The following is a 20561-nucleotide window of genomic DNA, read 5'->3' as shown; positions in this document are numbered from 1 at the left end:
ACCAAGACAGCTGGGTCATGCCCAGCCCCTCCCAGTAAATGATCAACCCGATCCACCACATCCCAAAGCCTAGCACCAGGGAGACCGCAAACCATTCAGTTGAGGAGATCCTGGCAACAAATTAGTCTATCAGTCCTTCTGATTATAGAATCCCCTATTACCACTAACTGTATAGGGCCGTCCTGCACTACCCTCACCACCCCTACTAAATGGGCTGTTCTCCCGGCTGTTAGGGGTAGCAGTGACATCTAGGGCTGCCACTTCTGAGCTTGCCACCCCCACATCTTCACCCAACTTGGCAATTCTGTTTGGGTGCTCAAACCCAGGGCTGGCGTTCCTTTTCTGTAAGCCCCTACCACCCCCTCTTACTACAGTAACCCATCTTCCTACCTGGTAATCCTGACTTACCCCTTCACCTTCCACATCAACCGTACTAACCACCTGCTCAGTGAGCAGAAGACCCCTTTCAAGGTTGTCCGTACTGCCCAGTGTTGCAATTTCCTCCTCTAGATCTCTAATGTGAGCTTCGAGAAGGGCAACCCGCTCACATCTGTCGCAGCAGTATCCATCCTGGAGCTGTTGCTGCATTGTTGTATACATGGGGCACACTGTGCACTGCACAAAATGTTCAATCTTGCTGGCACACATTATCCTAGTTACAATATTAATATTACTAACAGGAGATATCAGATGTTACTTACAGGTTAGAACAGGGCTCAAAATTTTAAGTCCTGAGCTACTAGCCAGGCCTTGAGGGACACTCACCTCCAGATGCCCAACCCCTACCCTGCCCCACCACTAATTCCGCCCCTAAACATGCCCTTATATATTATCTCATAAAATTACCCTTGTAAATGTTTTTACATAAAGAATACAGACGTTCCAAAAATAAATATTAATAACTTTATCAATGCCCATTAATGTAGCCTATCAATGAAGCTTATCAGTGCAGCCTCACCAGTGCCCATCAGTTCAGCCTCACCAGTGCCCTTCAATGCAGCCTCACCAGTGCCCTTCAATGCAGCCTCACCAGTGCCCTTCAATGCAGCCTCACCAGAGCCCCTCAATGCAGCCTCACCAGTGCCCCTCGATGCAGCCTCACCAGTGCCCCTCGATGCAGCATCACCAGTGCCCATCGATGCAGCCTCACCAGTGCCCATCGATGCAGCCTCACCAGTGCCCATCAATGCAACCTCACCTGTGCCCATCAATGCAACCTCACCTGTGCCCATCAATGCAACCTCACCTGTGCCCATCAATGCAACCTCACCTGTGCCCATCAATGCAACCTCACCAGTGCCCATCAATGCAACCTCACCTGTGCCCATCAAGGGAGCTTCACCTGTGCCCATCAAGGGAGCTTCACCTGTGCCCATCAATGCAGCCTCACCCGTGCCCATCAATGCAACCTCACCCGTGCCCATCAATGCAACCTCACCCGTGCCCATCAATGCAACCTCACCCGTGCCCATCATTGCAACCTCACCCGTGCCCATCAATGCAACCTCACCCGTGCCCATCAATGCAACCTCACCAGTGCCCATCAATGCAACCTCACCAGTGCCCATCAATGCAACCTCACCTGTGCCCATCAATGCAACCTCACCTGTGCCCATCAATGCAACCTCACCTGTGCCCATCAATGCAACTTCACCTGTGCCCATCAATGCAACTTCACCTGTGCCCATCAATGCAGCCTCACCTGTGCCCATCAAGGCAGCCTCCTCTCTGCCCATCAAGGCAGCTTCACCTCTGCCCATCAAGGCAGCCTCACCTGCGCCCATCAATGCAGCCTCACCTGTGCCCATCAATGCAGCCTCACCTGTGCCCATCAATGCAGCCTCACCTGTGCCCATCAATGCAGCCTCACGTGTGCCCATCAATGCAGCCTTACCTGTGCCCATCAATGCAAACTCACCTGTGCCCATCAATGCAACCTCACCTGTGCCCATCAATGCAACCTCACCTGTGCCCATCAATGCAACCTCACCTGTGCCCATCAATGCAACCTCACCTGTGCCCATCAATGCAACCTCACCTGTGCCCATCAATACAACCTCACCTGTGCCCATCAATGCAACCTCATCTGTGCCCATCAATGCAGCATCACCTCTGCCCATCAAGGCAGCTTGACCTGTGCCCATTAATGCAGCCTCATCTGTGCCCATCAATGCAGCCTCACCTGTGCCCATCAATGCAGCTTCACCTGTGCCCATCAATGCAGCCTCACCTGTGCCCATCAATGCAGCCTGATCAGTGCCCATCAATTCAGCCTCATTTGTGTCCATCAATGCAGCCTCACCTGTGTCCATCAATGCCCCCTCTACAGTGCCCATGAATGCAACCTCACCTGTGCCCATCAATGTAGCCTGATCAGTGCCCATCAATGCCGCCTGACTAGTGCAGGGGAAGAGAGAGGGGGGGGGGGGGGGGAAAGCCAGCCGGATAATCCCAGAGCGGCAATCGCCTCGCTGTAACAGCTTTCATTTGAATTGCCAGGCGCTCGCCGTCACACACAGTCCCGCCTCTTGGACCGGCTCCTATGATAGACTTTACACATCCTGGCATTGGACCAGTGTTCTGTCTATCAAAGGAGCCAGGCGAGGAGGCGGTGCTGTGTGTGACGACGGGCACCTGGCAATTCAAATGAAAACTTTTACAGTGGGGTGATTCCTGCTCTGTGATTATCCAGCTGTTTTTTCTCTTCCTCTCCTCTCTCTTCCCCTGAGCGATCGCTGGGAGAACGGCTCCTGAGGCAGCCCCACACTCGCCCACAATCATTTCCCACTCACAAAATGCGAGCAGACGAGGTTAGAAGACTTCTGTTATAATCTCCTGTTTTAAACTCTGTTTTTTAATGCACCAGCAAGCAAAGGGTTAGCAAGCTCAGAGTGAGTACTACAGAAATGATATAGTACCTGAAGCCCCTGTGCCCAATTACCCACTCCCCTTAATTAGCAGACCGAAGGAATGAAAGAAAAAAAAAATTATATAAAAAGTGACAGAAAAGGTGGTGGTGGGGGGTATCATACACAATCCAGTGGCTGCAGCCACCGTGATTGAGATTGTGTGTGAAACTGACAGCCAGACTACTGCCTGTCGGGTGAAAGTATTGCTCTCACGCACCCCTCACCATGCTTACCAGGCTCCGCTGGGCCCCAGAGCAAGATAAAGGGTGCCTGCAACAGCGGAGGAAGAAGAGTGGACACTCTCCTACCCTTCTTGCTGTGACCCAGAAAGCGGCGGCGTGACTCCCGGGTCAGCATCTAGGTGTCCGAATGTTGCAAATCAAACCAATCAGTGGAGTCCAAAGGACACATGCTATGTGATAGAAAAAAAAAGTTATGGGAAAAAAAAAAACATTTTTTTTTTGCAAAAAATACAAGTTACACCCGAGTACATAAACCCCCCTCCGCAAAAAATGTAGAGGCCCCTCCCACCTTCATGCACATACAAACGTAAACGCACGCATCAGGGGCGCCTACGCATGAAAACGTTGATACATATCGCCGGAGAGCAATAATTCTAGCACAAGACCTCCTCTGTAACACTAAACTGATACCTATAGGGGGCTTTTGAAGTGTTGCCTATAGAAAATACAGGCATACCCCACTTTTAAGTACACAATGGGACCAGAGCATGTATGTAAAACGAAAATGTACTTAAAGTGAAGCAATACCTTTTTTTAATTTCTCAATGCATGTAAATACATTAGCTCCATAGGAAATCTTGGTCAGCTTGACATGGCATTGCTCCCAAAATATGTGATAAGGACACCAAGCTTGGGGAGCATGTTAAGGGGATCCAGGACTATGACATCGGTGCTCCCTAAGTTTGGTATCCCTGTCGCTTATGGTTTGGGAGCAGTGCCATGTCAAGCTGACCAAGATTTTCTATAGACGCCAATGTTAAAAACCGGGAGTAGTGTCATGCCAAGCTGACCAAGATTTTCTATAGACGCCAATGTTAAAAACCGGGAGTAGTGTCATGCCAAGCTGAACAAGCTGTGTCCTTACTTGCGAGTGTATGTAAAGTGAGTGTACTTAAAGCGGGGTATGCCTGTATAGAGTACTAAAGTTTACCGCCATTTCACAGGAGGACACAAATTTAAGGTTTGCCATGTTGGGTATCTATTTACTTGGCACAACCTCATCTTTTATATTTTACAAAATATTTATATATATATATATTTTACCAAAATTTGGCTAATTTATTACATTTACTGGACTGGAAAATTGTTGACTACCTTTCCTCCTAGCTTCTTTTTACTATTATTTATTAAATTTGTTTTATTAACTTTAGTGTATTTTTACTGACATTTTTCATTTCCTAGACCACTGCGGTAATATCTTGTGACATAAAAAAATTGGCTAACACTAAAAATTAACTAACACTATTTTATTCTCTAGGGTGTCTTCTTTCAGAAAATATATAATGTTTGGGGGGTTTTACGTCATCTTTAGGGCTAAAATTATTTTTTAATTCTGTGTGCAAAAAATGCCAAAACGGATCTGGCAGCGAAAAGGTTAAAAAGCTGCTAGATGAGGAGGCACTAATATGCAGCATTTATGGGCACTGACGAGCACCGATTGGCAGCACTGACAGACATCACTGATGAGCGCTGACAGGCATCACTGATAATGAAGGCACTGATCATCAGTGCCCCAATTGTCAGTGCAGATGTCCCCGCTGAAGAATGCCACTTACCGGCTCTCCTCTCCTCACATGCTGTCAGCGTGAGGAGAAGAATGCCGATAACCGAAATTTCCTGTTCACAATGTGATTGGACACAGCTGATCACATGGTAAGACACCTATGTCATAGGCTCTTTTACTGTGATCAGTGATGTGCTGTGTCCGAGTGAAGAATGGAAGGACGTCATAAGATGTCCTCCCACCCGCCCATCATTTCACTATACAGCAGGCGGGAAGCAGTAAGGGTTAGAGGGTATACCCTCACAAAGCCCAGCTTTGCTAAGAGTGACCATGCATGTTACTCAGCATGGAGCAGGCCGCTCAGTCATAGAGATGTTGGAACACAAGCTGCATACAGTAGAGGACAAAGCTATTTTTAAATTCATTACAAATGGGATTTTCAAAAAAATCTGACTGAAGGTTGGCCAACATAGCAAACACCAACAGACCCACTAAAAAAAAACACATCAAGAAAGGCTCAACAGATTATTGTAGCATGTCATGCCCAAAACTAGCATCAGATGCGGTCCGAACATCCGTGCTGGAAATTTTTTGAATGGAAGCCGAGATGGCAGTATTGCAATTCTGGTAAAGCTTGATGCTGTAAAGCCCATGAAGCACTAAAGCTAAGTTCACACTAGCAATAAAAGCAGGCATTTGAGGGGCGTTTTCAACGCTCCTCAAACACCTACTGTATGCAAATGATACTATGGACAGCACACAGTGCTGTTCACATTATCAAAACATGAAGCGTAAGCGTCACGTAACGTTGCTTCAAAATTGAAGTCTCATGTTGAGTCTGGAGGAGTTTGAAGCCTCCCCATTCAAGTCTATAGTAACGCTCTGCAAATGCACTGGTAGGCATTTGCGGTGCGTTAAAATGAGTTTTAAAAAAAATCATGCAGGAGTAATATAATGTCTCACAAGGTCCTGTAATGATAGAGGAGAGCATAAAGTGTGCTGCAGGCACTTCCTTCTATGCACTTCCACCACATGTGCTGCTTGAAGATGGCTGACATCAACCTCTGAGGGGAGGTACGTAAACCATGATACAGGGCATGAAGGTCTGAGACACAACTGGATGTAAACAAAAAGCACCTGAATGCACTTCTCCTCTTCCTTTGTTTATACATCAGCATCGTCTACAGGAGGCCAAACATGAGATAAAGCCTAGCAAAGGAAACCATTCTGCTGCCTTCTCTACTGATAGAGTATGCACAGGAAACATTCACCATGACAAGCCACGCCAAAATTGTTTATTTTCTGTCATTTCTGTTCCCGTAAAAAATTTAAAATTAAAGTGGTGGAATGGTTTTAACGCACCCTAACCCACATCAAATGCTTCAAAACCGCGCATAGGGTGTTAAGGCAGCATTTGTTTAAAGAATCATTAACGCTTGTAAAAATCCAGTCTAACGCCCATACTAAAGGGCATTAACTCTATAGGAGCATTTCTTAAAAGTTACAAATCTAGTTAAGTGTGAACAAGCCCTAACAGATCTGGTAATGTGCACCTTAAAGCGTATTTACACCCCTTTTTGTGTATATTAGCTACAAAAGCTAAAAAAAGTGTAGTTGCTGACTTTTAATAAACACACATTCATCTGCCTCACAGTCCATCGATGCAGTCAGCAGGAGCCTCGGATCTCTCCCTCTTCTCTCTGCCGCCCTGGCATCTCTAGTGTGGGCACCCGGCTGTGACAGCCGCACTGCTGTCCTGAGTGGACAGGCAATATTCTGGGGCTTCTGACATGTCCCAGAAGATTGCAGGGAGGGAGGGGGAGAGGAGAACTTCAGCGAAGCTGCCTAGGCTGCCTGAGCAGAAGTGTGAGCAGGTACCTGTCAAATCTAGACATGCTAAAAAAAAGACATGCCAAATGTAGAATGTCAGGGGGTCAGGAGGACTTAAAGCAGAAGTTCCATTTTTGAATGGAACTCTGCTTTAACAGGAAAGGGAGGAACCTTATCCAACAGAACGTCTTATTGATAACTCGCCAGATCCACTTAGCAATAGTGAAGCGAGAGGCAGGGAAGACTCCTATAGGAAGCACAAAGAGGGAATCTAAATTCCTAAAAGAGGCAGAGGTAAACTCGCATCGTGTGCACAACGTTTAGATAGTGGAGAGAAAATTCAATTTTCTCTTTGATTTCTCAGAGCAGGACTTTGCATGTGACAGACAATTTGCTGATTAAGGTGGAGACCAAATTTGGTTAAGAAGGACGCCTTAGACCTCAAAACAACCTTGCTCTTGTGACCCACCAAAATTGGCTCCTTACAAGATATAGTTGCTAACTCTGACTCTCCTGGCAGAGGTGATAGGTAAGGGAATATCCCCGATAGGATCAAATAGTGTCTCCTGAGAAGCCGAGAGAATCACATAAAGATACCAAAGGGACAAAGGGGAACCAACGGGGGGATGTGAGCTACTCTCCAAACAAAAGTGTTATCTTGAGAGTGAGAGGCTAAAGATCTTTGAAACATAAGGACTAAGGCTGAGAACTACTGTCTGTTAGTGGTACTCAAAGGACTTAAGGAAGGAAGGACAGAACACATACCACAGGGTCCAGATGGTACCACAGAGCATCTGCCAGGAGCTTAAGGCCTCATGCACACTGGGCATAAAAAACGTTACTTATACAGGCTTTTGGCATTTTTTTTCTTCAGCCTGTATAAGCAACTTTCTGTTAGCCTACTTGTTCAAGCCCATTTGGGTATTTTAATGCAAAAAAAAAAACATCACAATTTTTAACTGGGCCTCTAGACAGAAAAACACTTGATGCATATAAATGCTCATAACCACGGCGTTTAAGAGTGTTTGGTGTTAAGTGTACAGTGATTATAGTGAAAAATGAGCAGAGGGGAAGGTTTTGGGAATCACTTGGAAAATGCTTATATACGCTAGGGCTGGGCGATAAAGCGATACCGATATGTATCGCGATAGTCAGGGGATCGATAGCAATACAAGACTTGGAACGATAAAACGAAAAGTCCGCTCCGACGGGTTTCAGCTTTAAAAATGGCGCCGCCCGTCGCATACACGTCACCGCGCACGCGCCGCCGCCGCTCGGGAGAGGCCGGGAATAGCCGAAGTTACATGAGCGGCGGCGGCGCGTGCGCAATGACGTGGCGGCGCCATTTTTAAAATGAAGGCGCCTCTGGAACAGGTAAGTGAAACAGCTTCACTACCTGCCATTATGCAGGGCTGCGGGCATACTACAAGGGATGCAGTGCTGCGGGCATGGTCTACCTGTACCATACCCACAGCACTTCATCTCCTGTAGTATGCCCACAACCCCGGATCCTCTTGTACCATGCCAGTACCCTGCATTCTCCTGTACCATGCCAGTACCCTGCATTCTCCTGTACCATGCCAGTACCCTGCATTCTCCTGCACCATGCCAGTACCCTGCATTCTCCTGCACCATGCCAGTACCCTGCATTCTCCTTCACCATGCCAGTACCCTGCATTCTCCTGCACCATGCCAGTACCCTGCATTCTCCTGCACCATGCCAGTCACCCTGCATTCTCCTGTACCATGCCAGTACCCTGCATTCTCCTGCACCATGCCAGTACCCTGCATTCTCCTGCACCATGCCAGTACCCTGCATTCTCCTGCACCATGCCAGTGCCCTGCATTATCCTGCACCATGCCAGTCACCCTGCATTCTCCTGTACCATGCCAGTACCCTGCATTCTCCTGCACCATGCCAGTACCCTGCATTCTCCTGCACCATGCCAGTACCCTGCATTCTCCTGCACCATGCCAGTCACCCTGCATTCTCCTGTACCATGCCCACCGCCCTGCATTCTCACCCTAGGGTCCTTATTTTAAATCGGTAATAAAAAATATCAGTAATTATCGATATCGACCGATATGAAACACTGATATCGTGATACAGTTTTCAGCCATATCGCCCAGCCCTAATATACGCACATGCCCATAAACTCTTGTGCAATATGATCCACAAGGTTCTGACATTTTTTAAGCTGCCTAGTGTGCATGGACCCTGAGTATGTCCAAATACCACAAAACGAGTGTGATAAGGATCACCACAATGCCCTCCCTTCTAAATCCTGCAGAGTAGGTGGGAGAAACTGGAGGGGCGCTAAAGCGTAGACCAGCACATAAGCATCCAATGTGAAAGCCTGGGGTCCCCTGACAACATGTACAGTTTTATTTTGCTCATCAGGCATAATCCACTTGTGGAAAATAGCTTGAATGACTTCTGATGGAAAGCCCATTTCCCTGAATCCAGATGCTGACAACTGAGAAAGTCCCCCTGCCAATTTTTGGTGCCTTAGATGTGTACTGTGGACAGGGCCAGAATGTAAAGTTCTGCCCAAAAAGGATTAGGTGTGCTCCCCTTAGAGCAGCATGCCTCCTAGATGAATGATGTAAGCCATGTTATTGTCCAAATGCACTCTTGGCAGGTGTCCTTGAAACAGAGGCAGGGTTCATACACATTTTTACCAATAAAATTCCATGGCTTTTCCATGACTTCACGTAAATATTCATGACCTAAAGTTTCATGAAATGTCTATGTATACATGTTAAATAAGAAGAAAATCCATGTCACGCCCAGCATATTTTTACTAAAATAAATGACAATCTTTGTAGTGTACAGTACCTCTGCAGTTAGGGTTTCGTTTCTGGATACAGCGCGACTCAAAATGGTCCCTTGTTTTACAGTGGATGAGATGGAAGCACCACTGCCGCAGCTGGGAGCGGGTGTCACTTCAGGCGCACGGGTGAAAAAGCTGAGAACTCTGAGGTAGGGGGGACTCTGGTGACCAGAGACCACTTTCCACAGAGTGAATGTACTAAGGAAGGGGGGGGGGTCCTGAAATAAGGAGGAACCTTTATAACAGTGACCCCCCTCAGACTGACGGGGCAGCACTGTCACTGACCTCCTCTTAGGTGCACCATGCTCTGGTTTTATCCTGTAGTCTCCTCTCCCCAGTCCACACATGTCTTGACTTCTCCTGTGATCCCCATCCCGACAGCACTCCCACTTTTGGAGGTGCTCAGAGGCTGTGGACATGGTACAGGAGATTTTCAAAGGCTGTGGACATGGTACAGGAGGTGGTTAGAGGCTGCGGACATGATACAGGAGGTGGTTAAAGGCTGTGGACATGGTACAGGAGGTGGTCAAAGGCTGTGGACATGGTACAGGAGGTGGTTAGAGGCTGCGGACATGATACAGGAGGTGGTCAGAGGATGCGGACATGGTACAGGAGATTTTCAAAGGCTGTGGACATGGTACAGGAGGTGGTTAGAGGCTGTGGACATGATACAGGAGGTGGTCAGAGGATGCGGACATGGTACAGGAAATTTTTAAAGGCTGTGGACATGGTACAGGAGGTGGTTAGAGGCTGCAGACATGATACAGGAGATTTTCAAAGCCTGAGGACATGGTACAGGAGGTGGTCAAAGGCTGCAGACATGGTATAGGAGGTGGTCAAAGGCTGCAGACATGGTACAGGAAATGGTCAAAGGCTGCAGACATGGTACAGGAGATGGTCAAAGGCTGCAGGCATGGTACAGGAGATGGTCAAAGGCTGCGGACATGGTAGAAGAGATGGTCAGAGACAGCGGACATGATACAAGAGATGGTCAGAGACTGCGGACATGATACAAGAGATGGTCAGAGACTGTGGACATGATACAAGAGATGGTCAGAGACTGCGGACATGATACAAGAGATGGTCAGAGACTGCAGACATGATACAAGAGATGGTCAGAGACTGCGGACATGATACAAGAGATGGTCAGAGACTGCGGACATGATACAAGAGATGGCCAGAGACTGCGGACATGATACAAGAGATGGCCAGAGACTGCAGACATGATACAAGAGATGGAAAGAGACTGCGGACATGATACAGGAGATGGTCAGAGACTGTGGACATGATACAAGAGATAGTCAGGGACTGCGGACATGATAGAAGAGAAGGTCAGAGACTGCGGACATGATAGAAGATAGAAGAGCACTAGGGGGGGCCGGAGAGCACAGGGGAAGCAGAGAGCACTGGAGGAGCTGAAGGGCATGGGGGGGATAGAGAGAATTAAGGGGGGTTTGGAAAGCATTGCAGGGGGTTGGAAGGCGCAGGGGGGTGGATAGCACTGGGGGGGGGGGCAGGCAGGGAAAACCAGGGGGATGGAGAGCACAGGGGGAGGGGGGGAACTGGAGAGCACTGTCTGGGGGGGAACAGGAAATCACTGAGGGGGGAGCCAGGGGGCACAGGGGGGTGGAGAGCACTGGGGGAGCCAGACTAAGAGCACGGAGGGGGCTAAAGAGCACTGGGGGGGGGCTAAAGAGCACTGAGGGGTTTAATAGCACTGAGGGGATGGGGTTAATAGCACTGAGGGGATGGGGTTAATAGCACTGAGGGGATGGGGTTAATAGCACTGAGGGGATGGGGTTAATAGCACTGAGGGGATGGGGTTAATAGCACTGAGGGGGTGGGGTTAATAGCACTGAGGGGGTGGGGTTAATAGCACTGAGGGGGTGGGGTTAATAGCACTGAGGGGGTGGGGTTAACATCACTGAGGGGGTGGGGTTAACAGCACTGAGGGGGTGGGGTTAACAGCACTGAGGGGGTGGGGTTAACAGCACTGAGGGGGTGGGGTTAACAGCACTGAGGGGGTGGGGTTAACAGCACTGAGGGGGTGGGGTTAACAGCACTGAGGGGGTAGGGTTAACAGCACTGAGTGGGGGGGGGGGGCTAAAGGGCACTGAGGGGGGCTAAAGAGCACTGAGGGGGGCCAGCAAAGGAAGTTGTATAGGAGGGAGATGGGGCAGCTGCATATAGATGAATTTAACTTTCCAAATTCCTAGTGCAGCTTCTGAGAGGAGGAGTAACAAGCATTCAGCGACATGAGGCATGAGGAATATGAAAGTTCAATTCATCTCTATGCAGCTGTCCCATCCCATACCCCTCCTATGCAGCACACGAGACTCCTCAGGCATTCTCACTGACCTTCTTCCTGCCGCTGCAGCTGCCTTCTTCACACGGAGATGCGGGCGGCCCGGCGGACACCGGCCTGACACCCCCCAGTGCACGCGCCCCCCCCCCCCCCCCACTGGTACGCCCCTGAGAGCGGGACAGTAAGTGCATTATTTCTCAGTTTCAGGTTTCAGCGGATCAATCCGCCGCAGATTTCCCAGCCTGTCACGGTCTATTCATATTGAAGAGGCCAGTGACCAGGCTTCAGCTGTGCAGTGCGCTGCGGCTGATTAATCCACCTAAACCCGAAACAGAGAAAATAGTCCACTTACTGTCCCCTGCTCCCACAGAATACAGGGAGCCCGGAGACAAAATTAAATAGTTGCAAAACACAATTCCATGACTTTTCCAAAACTTAGTAAGTTTACTCATTTTCCAGGACTTTTCCAGGCCTGGAAAGTGTCATGTCAAAATCCCATGACTTTTCCAGGATTTTCATGACCGTACGAACCCTGCAGATGATTCTAGCATTGAAGGGACAAAATTAATTGCCCTAATTTCCAGAATGTTCATTGGAAGGTGAGATTTCTCCAACAATCAAATCCCCTGGGCTGAAAAGTTGCTCTTCCTTCCCTTTACTTTTTTGATCTACTTATACAAGAAGGACCTAAACAGCCGATTGTCTTCAAAGGGCAACTTCTCAAGGCAGTTTCCTGCAAGGAAGTTCTGTTGACAAACATTTAAAGAGGAAGTAAAGCTTCCTCTGTAAGGTGTACCTATAGGTAAGCCTATGATAAGGCTTACCTATAGGTACTGTAAATATCTCCTAAACATGCAAAGTTTAGGATATAATTACTTTGAATGCAGCCAGCCAGTGACTTCACTGGCACATGCGCTCTGATGAAACGGCAGCCCGAGCTGTTCCTTAAGAGCCCTCTGCTGTGAACAGCGGCTCACGTGCGCATGCATGGGAGTGACGTCATCGCAGCTCCGGCCAATCAGATGGCTGGAGGACATGAACCCGGAAGGAAGACGGAACATGACGGTGGTGAGCGGAAGCCACTGCAGGAGCTTCGTATTTCATAATGAGCTAGTATGTGATCCATAGTAGCTCATTATACATTTGTCTTACAGGTTATTTTTTTTTTGGAGGTTTACAAACTCTTTAAGCCAGAGAATCCTGTGCATGTGTACAGACAGAAGGCTCAGCTGGTGTAGGGATTTTTAGTGTCCACAAACCTTCCCTGCTGACAGAATACAACTGCACAGCAGAAGAGGTTCGCCAATCTGTATCAAGTGTGTGGCTAGGAGAATAGGGTCATTTTTTTTTTTTTACTGAACCTGCTGGATGAATAAAAAAATAATTTGCATATGGCCTGTGATTCAGTAGTCAAGCATAACAAATTTTAGAAGAGCAGGTAGTAAGGTACATGAGTCGCACCGTAACATGTCAAGGTAGTAGTACCACAAATGGCACTTTTCCATTGCAAGTACCGGCTCGGCTCCACTTGGCCCTGCTTGGCCCGGTTTGGTTTTCCACTGCATGGTACCGCATGGTACCAGTGCGGTTTGCTTTTCCACTAAAGTAGTACTAAAGTAAGTGGGTGGGATAACAACGATTCTCTGACCAATCAGTGACCAATCAGTGGCAAGTAGTGACAAACATTCAAGGTTGCATGCAAAGGATTGTGGGATATGGTACAGGTACGGCCCTCTTGGAACCACAACTGAGGTGGTACTGTTTATGGTACTGTTTAGAGAGCCATACCGTTCGGTTCCATGTAGTGAAAAAGCGCCACCGTACCGTACCGAACCGTTCCTACACCGTACCATGCGGTATCATGCAGTGGAAAAGCACAAAAGCAAGCCGAACCGTTCGGTTCCATGCAGTGGAAAAGCACCAAAAGAGAGATAAAAGACAGCACAAAAGCAATATACCATATTGGGTACTCAATACGAAAGTGAAGGGCAATAAAAAGGAAGTTGCTGACATATCACAAACTATGCTAGCATGACATAATATCTGAGTTAGTTGATCACAGTCTAAAAATATAGTGTAATATAGTGGAAAGAAAACGGCATGCCCTGAGGCCCAGGAGAACCAGAGTTTTCAGTGGTTATAGGCTCCTGAAATATAAACGCTCTATAACATGTCAAATATACGTTAGAGATGTAGGGACTATAGGACTATAATGGGTGATTAAGGCCTATAAATTAGGTATTCAAGGCCTACAACTGTAGATCTGAATGGGAACTAAATTACAGAAAACATACAAGCTGGCATCTTATGCCATCAGCTGCAGGTCTTGTGGCTTTCCAGTAACCCCCTAGGTGAAATTAAACAGTAAGTGTGTAACTGTAAGGATCTGTTTATACACCTGTACTTTATCACAACTAATGTTGCATGGTAAGTCTTGTATTATCAAATGCAGTGGTTCAACTTTCAAATAGGGGAAAATTTGAAAAAATTCCCACTTGCTGCAGCATTCAAATAGAACAGTTCTCATGTGAATGCTACAGCATTAACCACTTGCCGACCGCCGCACGACTATCTACGTCGGCGGTCAGCCCCTCACAGGCAAACTAACGTAGGGCTACGTTGCTTGCTTGTGAGGGTCTAGGGAGCGAGCGCGCGCCCCCCGGGGCGCGCTCCCGCTCCCGCGTGGTCACGGACCCCCCGCGCGTGTGACCAGCGGACCCGATGTCCGCCGGTCACTCGGCGATCGGCGGGGGAGAGGGAGAATGTCAGGCAGCTTGTGTAAACAAACTGCCTGTCATTCTCCTCGCTGCAAAGACACTGATAAAACGGATCTGGTATGTAGATCCGTTGATCAGTGTCCTTACAGCTAGAGCCACAGCCAATCACAGTAGAAACCACGCCCCTAGGGACACACACAGCCCCTCCCTTCCAAATAAAGTTAACCCCTTCACTACCAGTGTATTTTTACAGTAACAGTGCATATGTATAGCACTGATTACTGTAGAAATGTCACTGGTAACCCCAAAAGTGTCAAAAATGTCAGTCAAGGGTCCGATCTGTCCGCCGCAATGTCGCAGTACCGCAAAAAAAATCGCAGATCGCCGCCATTACGCGTTAAAAAAAAAAACAACAAAAATGACAAAAATCTTTCCCTTTGTTAGTAAACGCGATAACTTTTGCGCAAACCAATCAAAATACGCTTTTTGCGATTTTTTTTACCAAACATAGGTAGCATAAAATAAATTGGCCGAAAATTTTTAAAAATTTTGATTTTTACATTTTTTTTGGGGGGAATTTCATATAAAAAAATGTGAAAAATATTGCTATTTTTGCAAAATTGACGCTCTTTTTTTGTTTATAGCGCGTGATCAAAAAATCGCACAGGTGATCAAATACCACCAAAAGAAAGCTCTGTTTGTGGGAAAAAAAGGACGTCAAATTCGTTTAGGTACAGCGTCGCACGACCGCGCAATTGTGAGTTAAATTCACGCAGTTCCGAATCGCAAAATACCCCCTGGTCGGAATGGGGGTAAAATCTTCCGGGGCTTAAGTGGTTAAAACTCACATTACAAACATTTAATTGCATAGAGCTCTATATAAAATTTTCAAATCCCCAAAAAACGCATACAAAAATATCTGTAAATGCATGCAAAGAACCCCCCAAAAAACATGGTGCACTATAATGTATATCTGAATACTTATTTAAATTGCATTCATTTTTTTATCACAAGTGTAAACAGGTCGGTAGACTGTACTTTTCTTACTTACTTGTCTTCTCCTAAAACAACACCAAATCCAGCATGTTCCACTCTTGTTACTTTTGGATCATACCAGCCAATCATTTGTCCAGCTGCGTACACATTCTGTAAATGTACACCCTAGAAAACAGCAGATAATGTTAAGTGCTTGTCACACTGAAGGTATTTCTATTATGCACAACATAATTGTAAAGATCATAAATTCCGGCTACCCAACAAGTATGTATTGTGAAGCTCGACCTAATTAGTCCATTTCATTTATATTTAGGTATATCCTTACAGTAGCCAGATGTCAACAGATTTAAAGAGAGACTGTGATATCAGCTGGCAATACATTATAATCTGCTTGTACAATCATCTTTATATTTGCTATATATAGTGCAGAAGCCTACCTAATTGAATTGAAATTGTGAACCTAGGTACTGATTTTACGCCGAGTAAATAGATACCTAACATGTCACGCTTTAAATTGAGCACACATTAGAGCGTCAAACTACCGTATTAAAAAATCTCCACAGGACGCTTTAAAAAAAACACGGTTCCTTAACGTTGCTTGTTATAACAGCAAAGTGCCCTGCTTAGCCGCATTGGTTGTTATTACAAGAAAGCCGACCGTCGGCTCTAAAAAAAAATGCAGGCATCACCCCGGTACAACCACTTGAGCAAAATGACATACAGGTACGCGATTTTGCAGCAAGTGGTTAATGTTAATTATTTGTGTCAAATGTCTACATGCAAACAGTGTTTAACAGAGCTTTTGTAACAAAGTTCAATGCAGTTCATATTATCCAAATTATGATGGCTTTCCCTTGTTTGTATAGGCATAATGTACCAAGTCTCACCTGTCCACTGTCTACCACATAAATGATAATATCAGCTTTTTCTTCAACAAGTCTCTGTTTTAAAGCAGCCAGGTCAGATGTATCATAGGTAAAACCCCCATCAGATTTCACAATTGTTAAAGGCACGGTGCATCCAGGAGGAAAAACAACTTTTCTTCCTTCATCAAGCTCTACGAGACCTGCAAGAAAAAAAATGCTATACACTTAATTGTATAAAAATACAAAAGTAAATGTAAATACCAGTTAGGCTCAAGTTCAGTGAAGCTATGGGCTTATTAATTTGCTAAAACCTTATTTAAAATTGCTAGTAATTAATGATACAGTGGGACATTTTTGGAAGGACAAACAAGGCTCCTTTGGTTGTATTGTATAAGAAAAAAAAAAAAAAAAGAATTTTGATTTTCATACTTCATAGTGTGCTGAAATTTTGCATCTGAAAGCAGCATCTACAGAAGATTGGACATTCACATAGTAGAAATTTGAAAAGGTATGAACAAAGGACCAGGTGGTGGCCTTACAAGGCTACAGATGCCTGGTGCTGGAATGCCCAGAAAACTCCCACAGACTTAGTGGAGTGGGTGCGTAAAAGTGCAGGAGGATCTTTGTCCTAGAGAGTGTAAGTTCTAGCGATCAGATGTCTAAATCCATCGAGCAATACTAGACTTGGAAGACGGTTTTCTCTTGTGAGGTCCTAAAGACAGCAAAAATAAGGAGTCTGTCTTCCTGATCAAAACTGTTGCTTTAAAAGTAGACTAATGACTCTGACTACATCTAGGCAATGGAAAACAATTTCCTTTGCAACAGGTCAGATCAACTTTCGCTAAACCACAGTGGCAATACACAGATCAAAATTAAGCCAATCCCTGCTGAAATGGCTGAATTTCCACCCATGCGTGGCCAGCTTAACACTGCCTCCAAGCAAGCCCATATTGGCTAATCGGGAGCACCGGGAGAATTCCCGGTGGACTGGTCGTTTTTTTTTTGCTTGCGAGGGCCGTTGTCATGGCCTGGGGCGTCACAAGGGGGGTGCGGGGGGGGGGGGGGGGGGTTGGCGGACCGCACCATGGGGTCCATCGGGGGGGGGGGGTGACACCACTCTGCCTGAGGCGTGAGCCCAAGCTCCCGATCCTCTTCTCTTCATCTATGCGGGCAGGCCGGAATCGCATTCCCGTTGCGCCACATAGTGTGATGACGTGAAGGACTGGAAAAGGACTTCTCTCCTCACTTGCTCCTCCTCACGTCCTGGGCCTCCAATCCCTGTCCTTTGCGCTCCCTGGCCTGACATCATGTTCACGCCAGCGGAGGTGGAGCCAGTCACAGTGATGGCAACGCTAGAGAGGGGAGTAGGTGAGGTGAGGTGAAAATAGTGCAATTAAACCTAAAGTGCCCAGACAGATATAAGGTGCTTCTTTCTGATTTGTGCTGCCCAGGCCCGGATTGGCTAATCGGTAGAGAATTCCCGGTGGGCTGGTCGGTTTTTTTGGCAGCGAGGGCCGTTGTCATGGCCAGGGGCGTCACAAGGGGGGTGCCGACCGCACCAGGGTGTCCATCGGGGGGGGGGGGGGGGGGGAGGGTGACACCACTCTGCCTGAGGCGGGAGCCCAAGCTCCCGATTCGCTTCTCTTTATCTATGTGGGCAGGCCGGCATCGCATTGCCGCTGCGCCGCATAGTGTGATGACGTGAAGGAGAACTGGAGGACTCCTCTCCTCACTTGCTCCTCCTCCCGTCCTGAGCCTCCCCTCCCTGCCCTTTGCACTCCCTGGCCTGACATCATGTTCACGCGGGCGGAGGCAGAGCCAGTCACGGTGACGGCAACGCTAGGGTGAGGTGAAAATAGTGCAATTAAACTTAAGGTGCCCAGATAGATATAAGGTGCAGAGATGGGGAGCTGAAAAATTGGCTGTTTTTCTTGCCCTGGAGAGAGATTGCTGTATTAACGCTGTTATTTGTCTGAGGAATTATGAATGGACACTGGCAAACCAATAGGCAGGAAGTTCCCCCTATATAACTTCTCCCACACAGCAAGAACCTCCCTTTTTGTAACAAGCGATGAAGATCCCAGAAAAGAGGGGAGGGATCTTTGTGTCCCATGATGTACTCCAAGAAAAGGACTTTACAGGTAAGTTGTAGTAAAAATCCAATTTTCTTTATTGTACATCATGGGACACAGAGCAGGCTATAATGATGACTGTCTGGGATGTCCTAAAGCAACGCCCTTGAGGGGAGGGAACACAGTAATCCCAAGATAGCCCTCAGACAAAAGGATCTTATACTGCCGCTTGTAGCATGCTACATCCAAATTGAGCCCCCTCTCGGGCTCGAACATCCACCTGCTAGAACCTAGTGAATGTATGTACAGAAGACCAGGTAGCAGCCTTGCAAATATGAGCCATAGACACTTGATGATGCACCGCCCATGAGGCACTTACCCTTCTGATAGAGTGTGCCTTTTACCTAATGGGTGGGACCTTACCCTTTAAACCATATGCCTGAACAATGAACTGGCGAATCCATTTAGTCAATAGTCAAACTATTTGGCTGCTGGCCTTTCGGCAGGACAAAAAAAGCATCAGTACTCCCAATTAGTGTTGACCTTTTCAAACAGACCTTGACTGCCCGTACTATGTCGAGAGAATGCAATAATTTTTCATCTGTGGTCTGAGGATTCGGAAAAAAGGAAGGCAGATATCCTGGTTTGGATGGAAACTGGAAACCACTATGGACAAAAACGCTGGATGGGGACAAAAGACCACTCTGTCCTGATGCAGGACCAAAAACGGCTCCTTGCAAGAAAGGGCCGCTAATTCTGACACCCTTCTGGCCGAGGTTACAGCGACCAAAAAAAAACAAAATTTCCTTCTCAAGAGAACCAAAGGAATATGCCTGATAGGTTCAAATGGCTGTTTCTTTAACACACCAAACACAAGATTTAGGTCCCAGGGGCATAAGGGTGGCTTGACCTGGGGAACCATGCAAATCGCACCTTGCTGAAATGCTCGCACCTTGCAGAAATGCTCGCACCAAAGAGAGTGTCGCTATCAGTCTATGAAAGAAAAAAGATAAGGCAGAGATTTGACGCTTAATAGTTCTTAATGCCAGCTTCAATTCCACTCCTAATTGTAGAAAGACACATACTTGCAAGGATGCCATATTTTGGACTCGCACCAAGAGATGCAAGATTTCCAAACTCTATAGTACATTTTTCTAGTGACGGACTTCCTAGCGTTTATCATCAACGTAGCTAGAGCCGGACCCGAAATCCCTTGATCCTTCAAGATTCTAGCCAGACTGTCAAATTCAGCGATCGTAAAGCAGGATGGAATATAGGACCATGGGAAAGTAGGCCTACATAGCACGGAAGTGACCATGGCTCCTTTACTGCCAATTTCACAATTGGTCTCCTGGGCCAGGTCGGAGCCACCAGGATCACCGATTTTCTGCTCAGCAGCCCTGGCAGAAGTTGGATCAGAGGAAAAGCATAGTTTAGGGAGAACCGATACCAAGGGATCACTAATGCATCTGTTCCAATAGCAATCGGATTCCTTGGTTCTGGATACAAACTTGCCCAGCTTGTTGTTTAACCTGGATGCCAACAGATCTACGTCTGGGGTACCCCAACGTAGGCAAAACATTTGAAAAACCTCAAGGATGTAGGGATCATTCTCCCGCCTGCCAGTTGTCCATCCCTGGGATGAATACTGCCGGCAGAAAGGGTATGTGTTTCTCTGCCAATGCTAGAATGTATGAAGAAAAAGTATCACTTGAAAAAAAGTTTACCCGCCGTGCCTAGTGTTTTTACAATGATGGGTTCCTAACGAAAATAAGAAAAAGCAGCAGTATGTAAGGGATATTATATCAGAAAAAATAGTCCTAAGGTCAGGACTATCTACAGCGCTTGCTAATAATGATAAATCACAAAATATAATATAAACAGTGGGTTGTGCAAATATGCAAATGCTGCAATGGGAAAATTAAATTATAAAATAAATAAATAGTGCAGCGCCTAATAATGATGATGAAAACTAATAAATAGATGCACATAGATAATATGAAAGGATACGTAACAACAATCCAATACAAAATCATAGATGATCATGGCTAGTGTGCATATAAATAATGAAACATGACAGTCCTGATAATAGACCGTCTCTGTATCTGGTGAAAGGAGAACTGATGATAGGAAGCCGCTCCCACAGTAGAGCAATAATCAACAACCGTGATGCAAACAACCGGGGTACTCTTACCAGACGAGGTGGACCTTCAAATTAATGAAAGGTCAATCGGGCATAGATTATCTGGTGTCAGCTTAGCAGATAAACTGTCATCAACCTCCTTA

General features: G+C 46.7%; 1 protein-coding gene across 1 annotated transcript in view; it reads right to left on the bottom strand.

The window, feature by feature from the left end:
- RARS1 (arginyl-tRNA synthetase 1) overlaps positions 1-20561 on the bottom strand; it is a 233797-nt gene that overhangs the window by 57325 nt on the left and 155911 nt on the right. Inside the window, exons 10-11 of the mRNA XM_082252882.1 lie at positions 16225-16403; positions 15393-15502 (exon numbers count right to left, since the gene is read on the bottom strand). Coding sequence (XP_082109008.1) covers positions 15393-15502; positions 16225-16403 — 289 coding nt within the window. The remainder of the gene's footprint in view (positions 1-15392; positions 15503-16224; positions 16404-20561) is intronic.

Source organism: Pelophylax lessonae, assembly GCF_965119305.1.
Source record: "Pelophylax lessonae genome assembly, chromosome: 4".
Classification (NCBI taxonomy): domain Eukaryota; kingdom Metazoa; phylum Chordata; class Amphibia; order Anura; family Ranidae; genus Pelophylax; species Pelophylax lessonae.
Note: the sequence above shows the minus strand (reverse complement) of the source record. Positions and strands in the feature narration are given on the sequence as shown.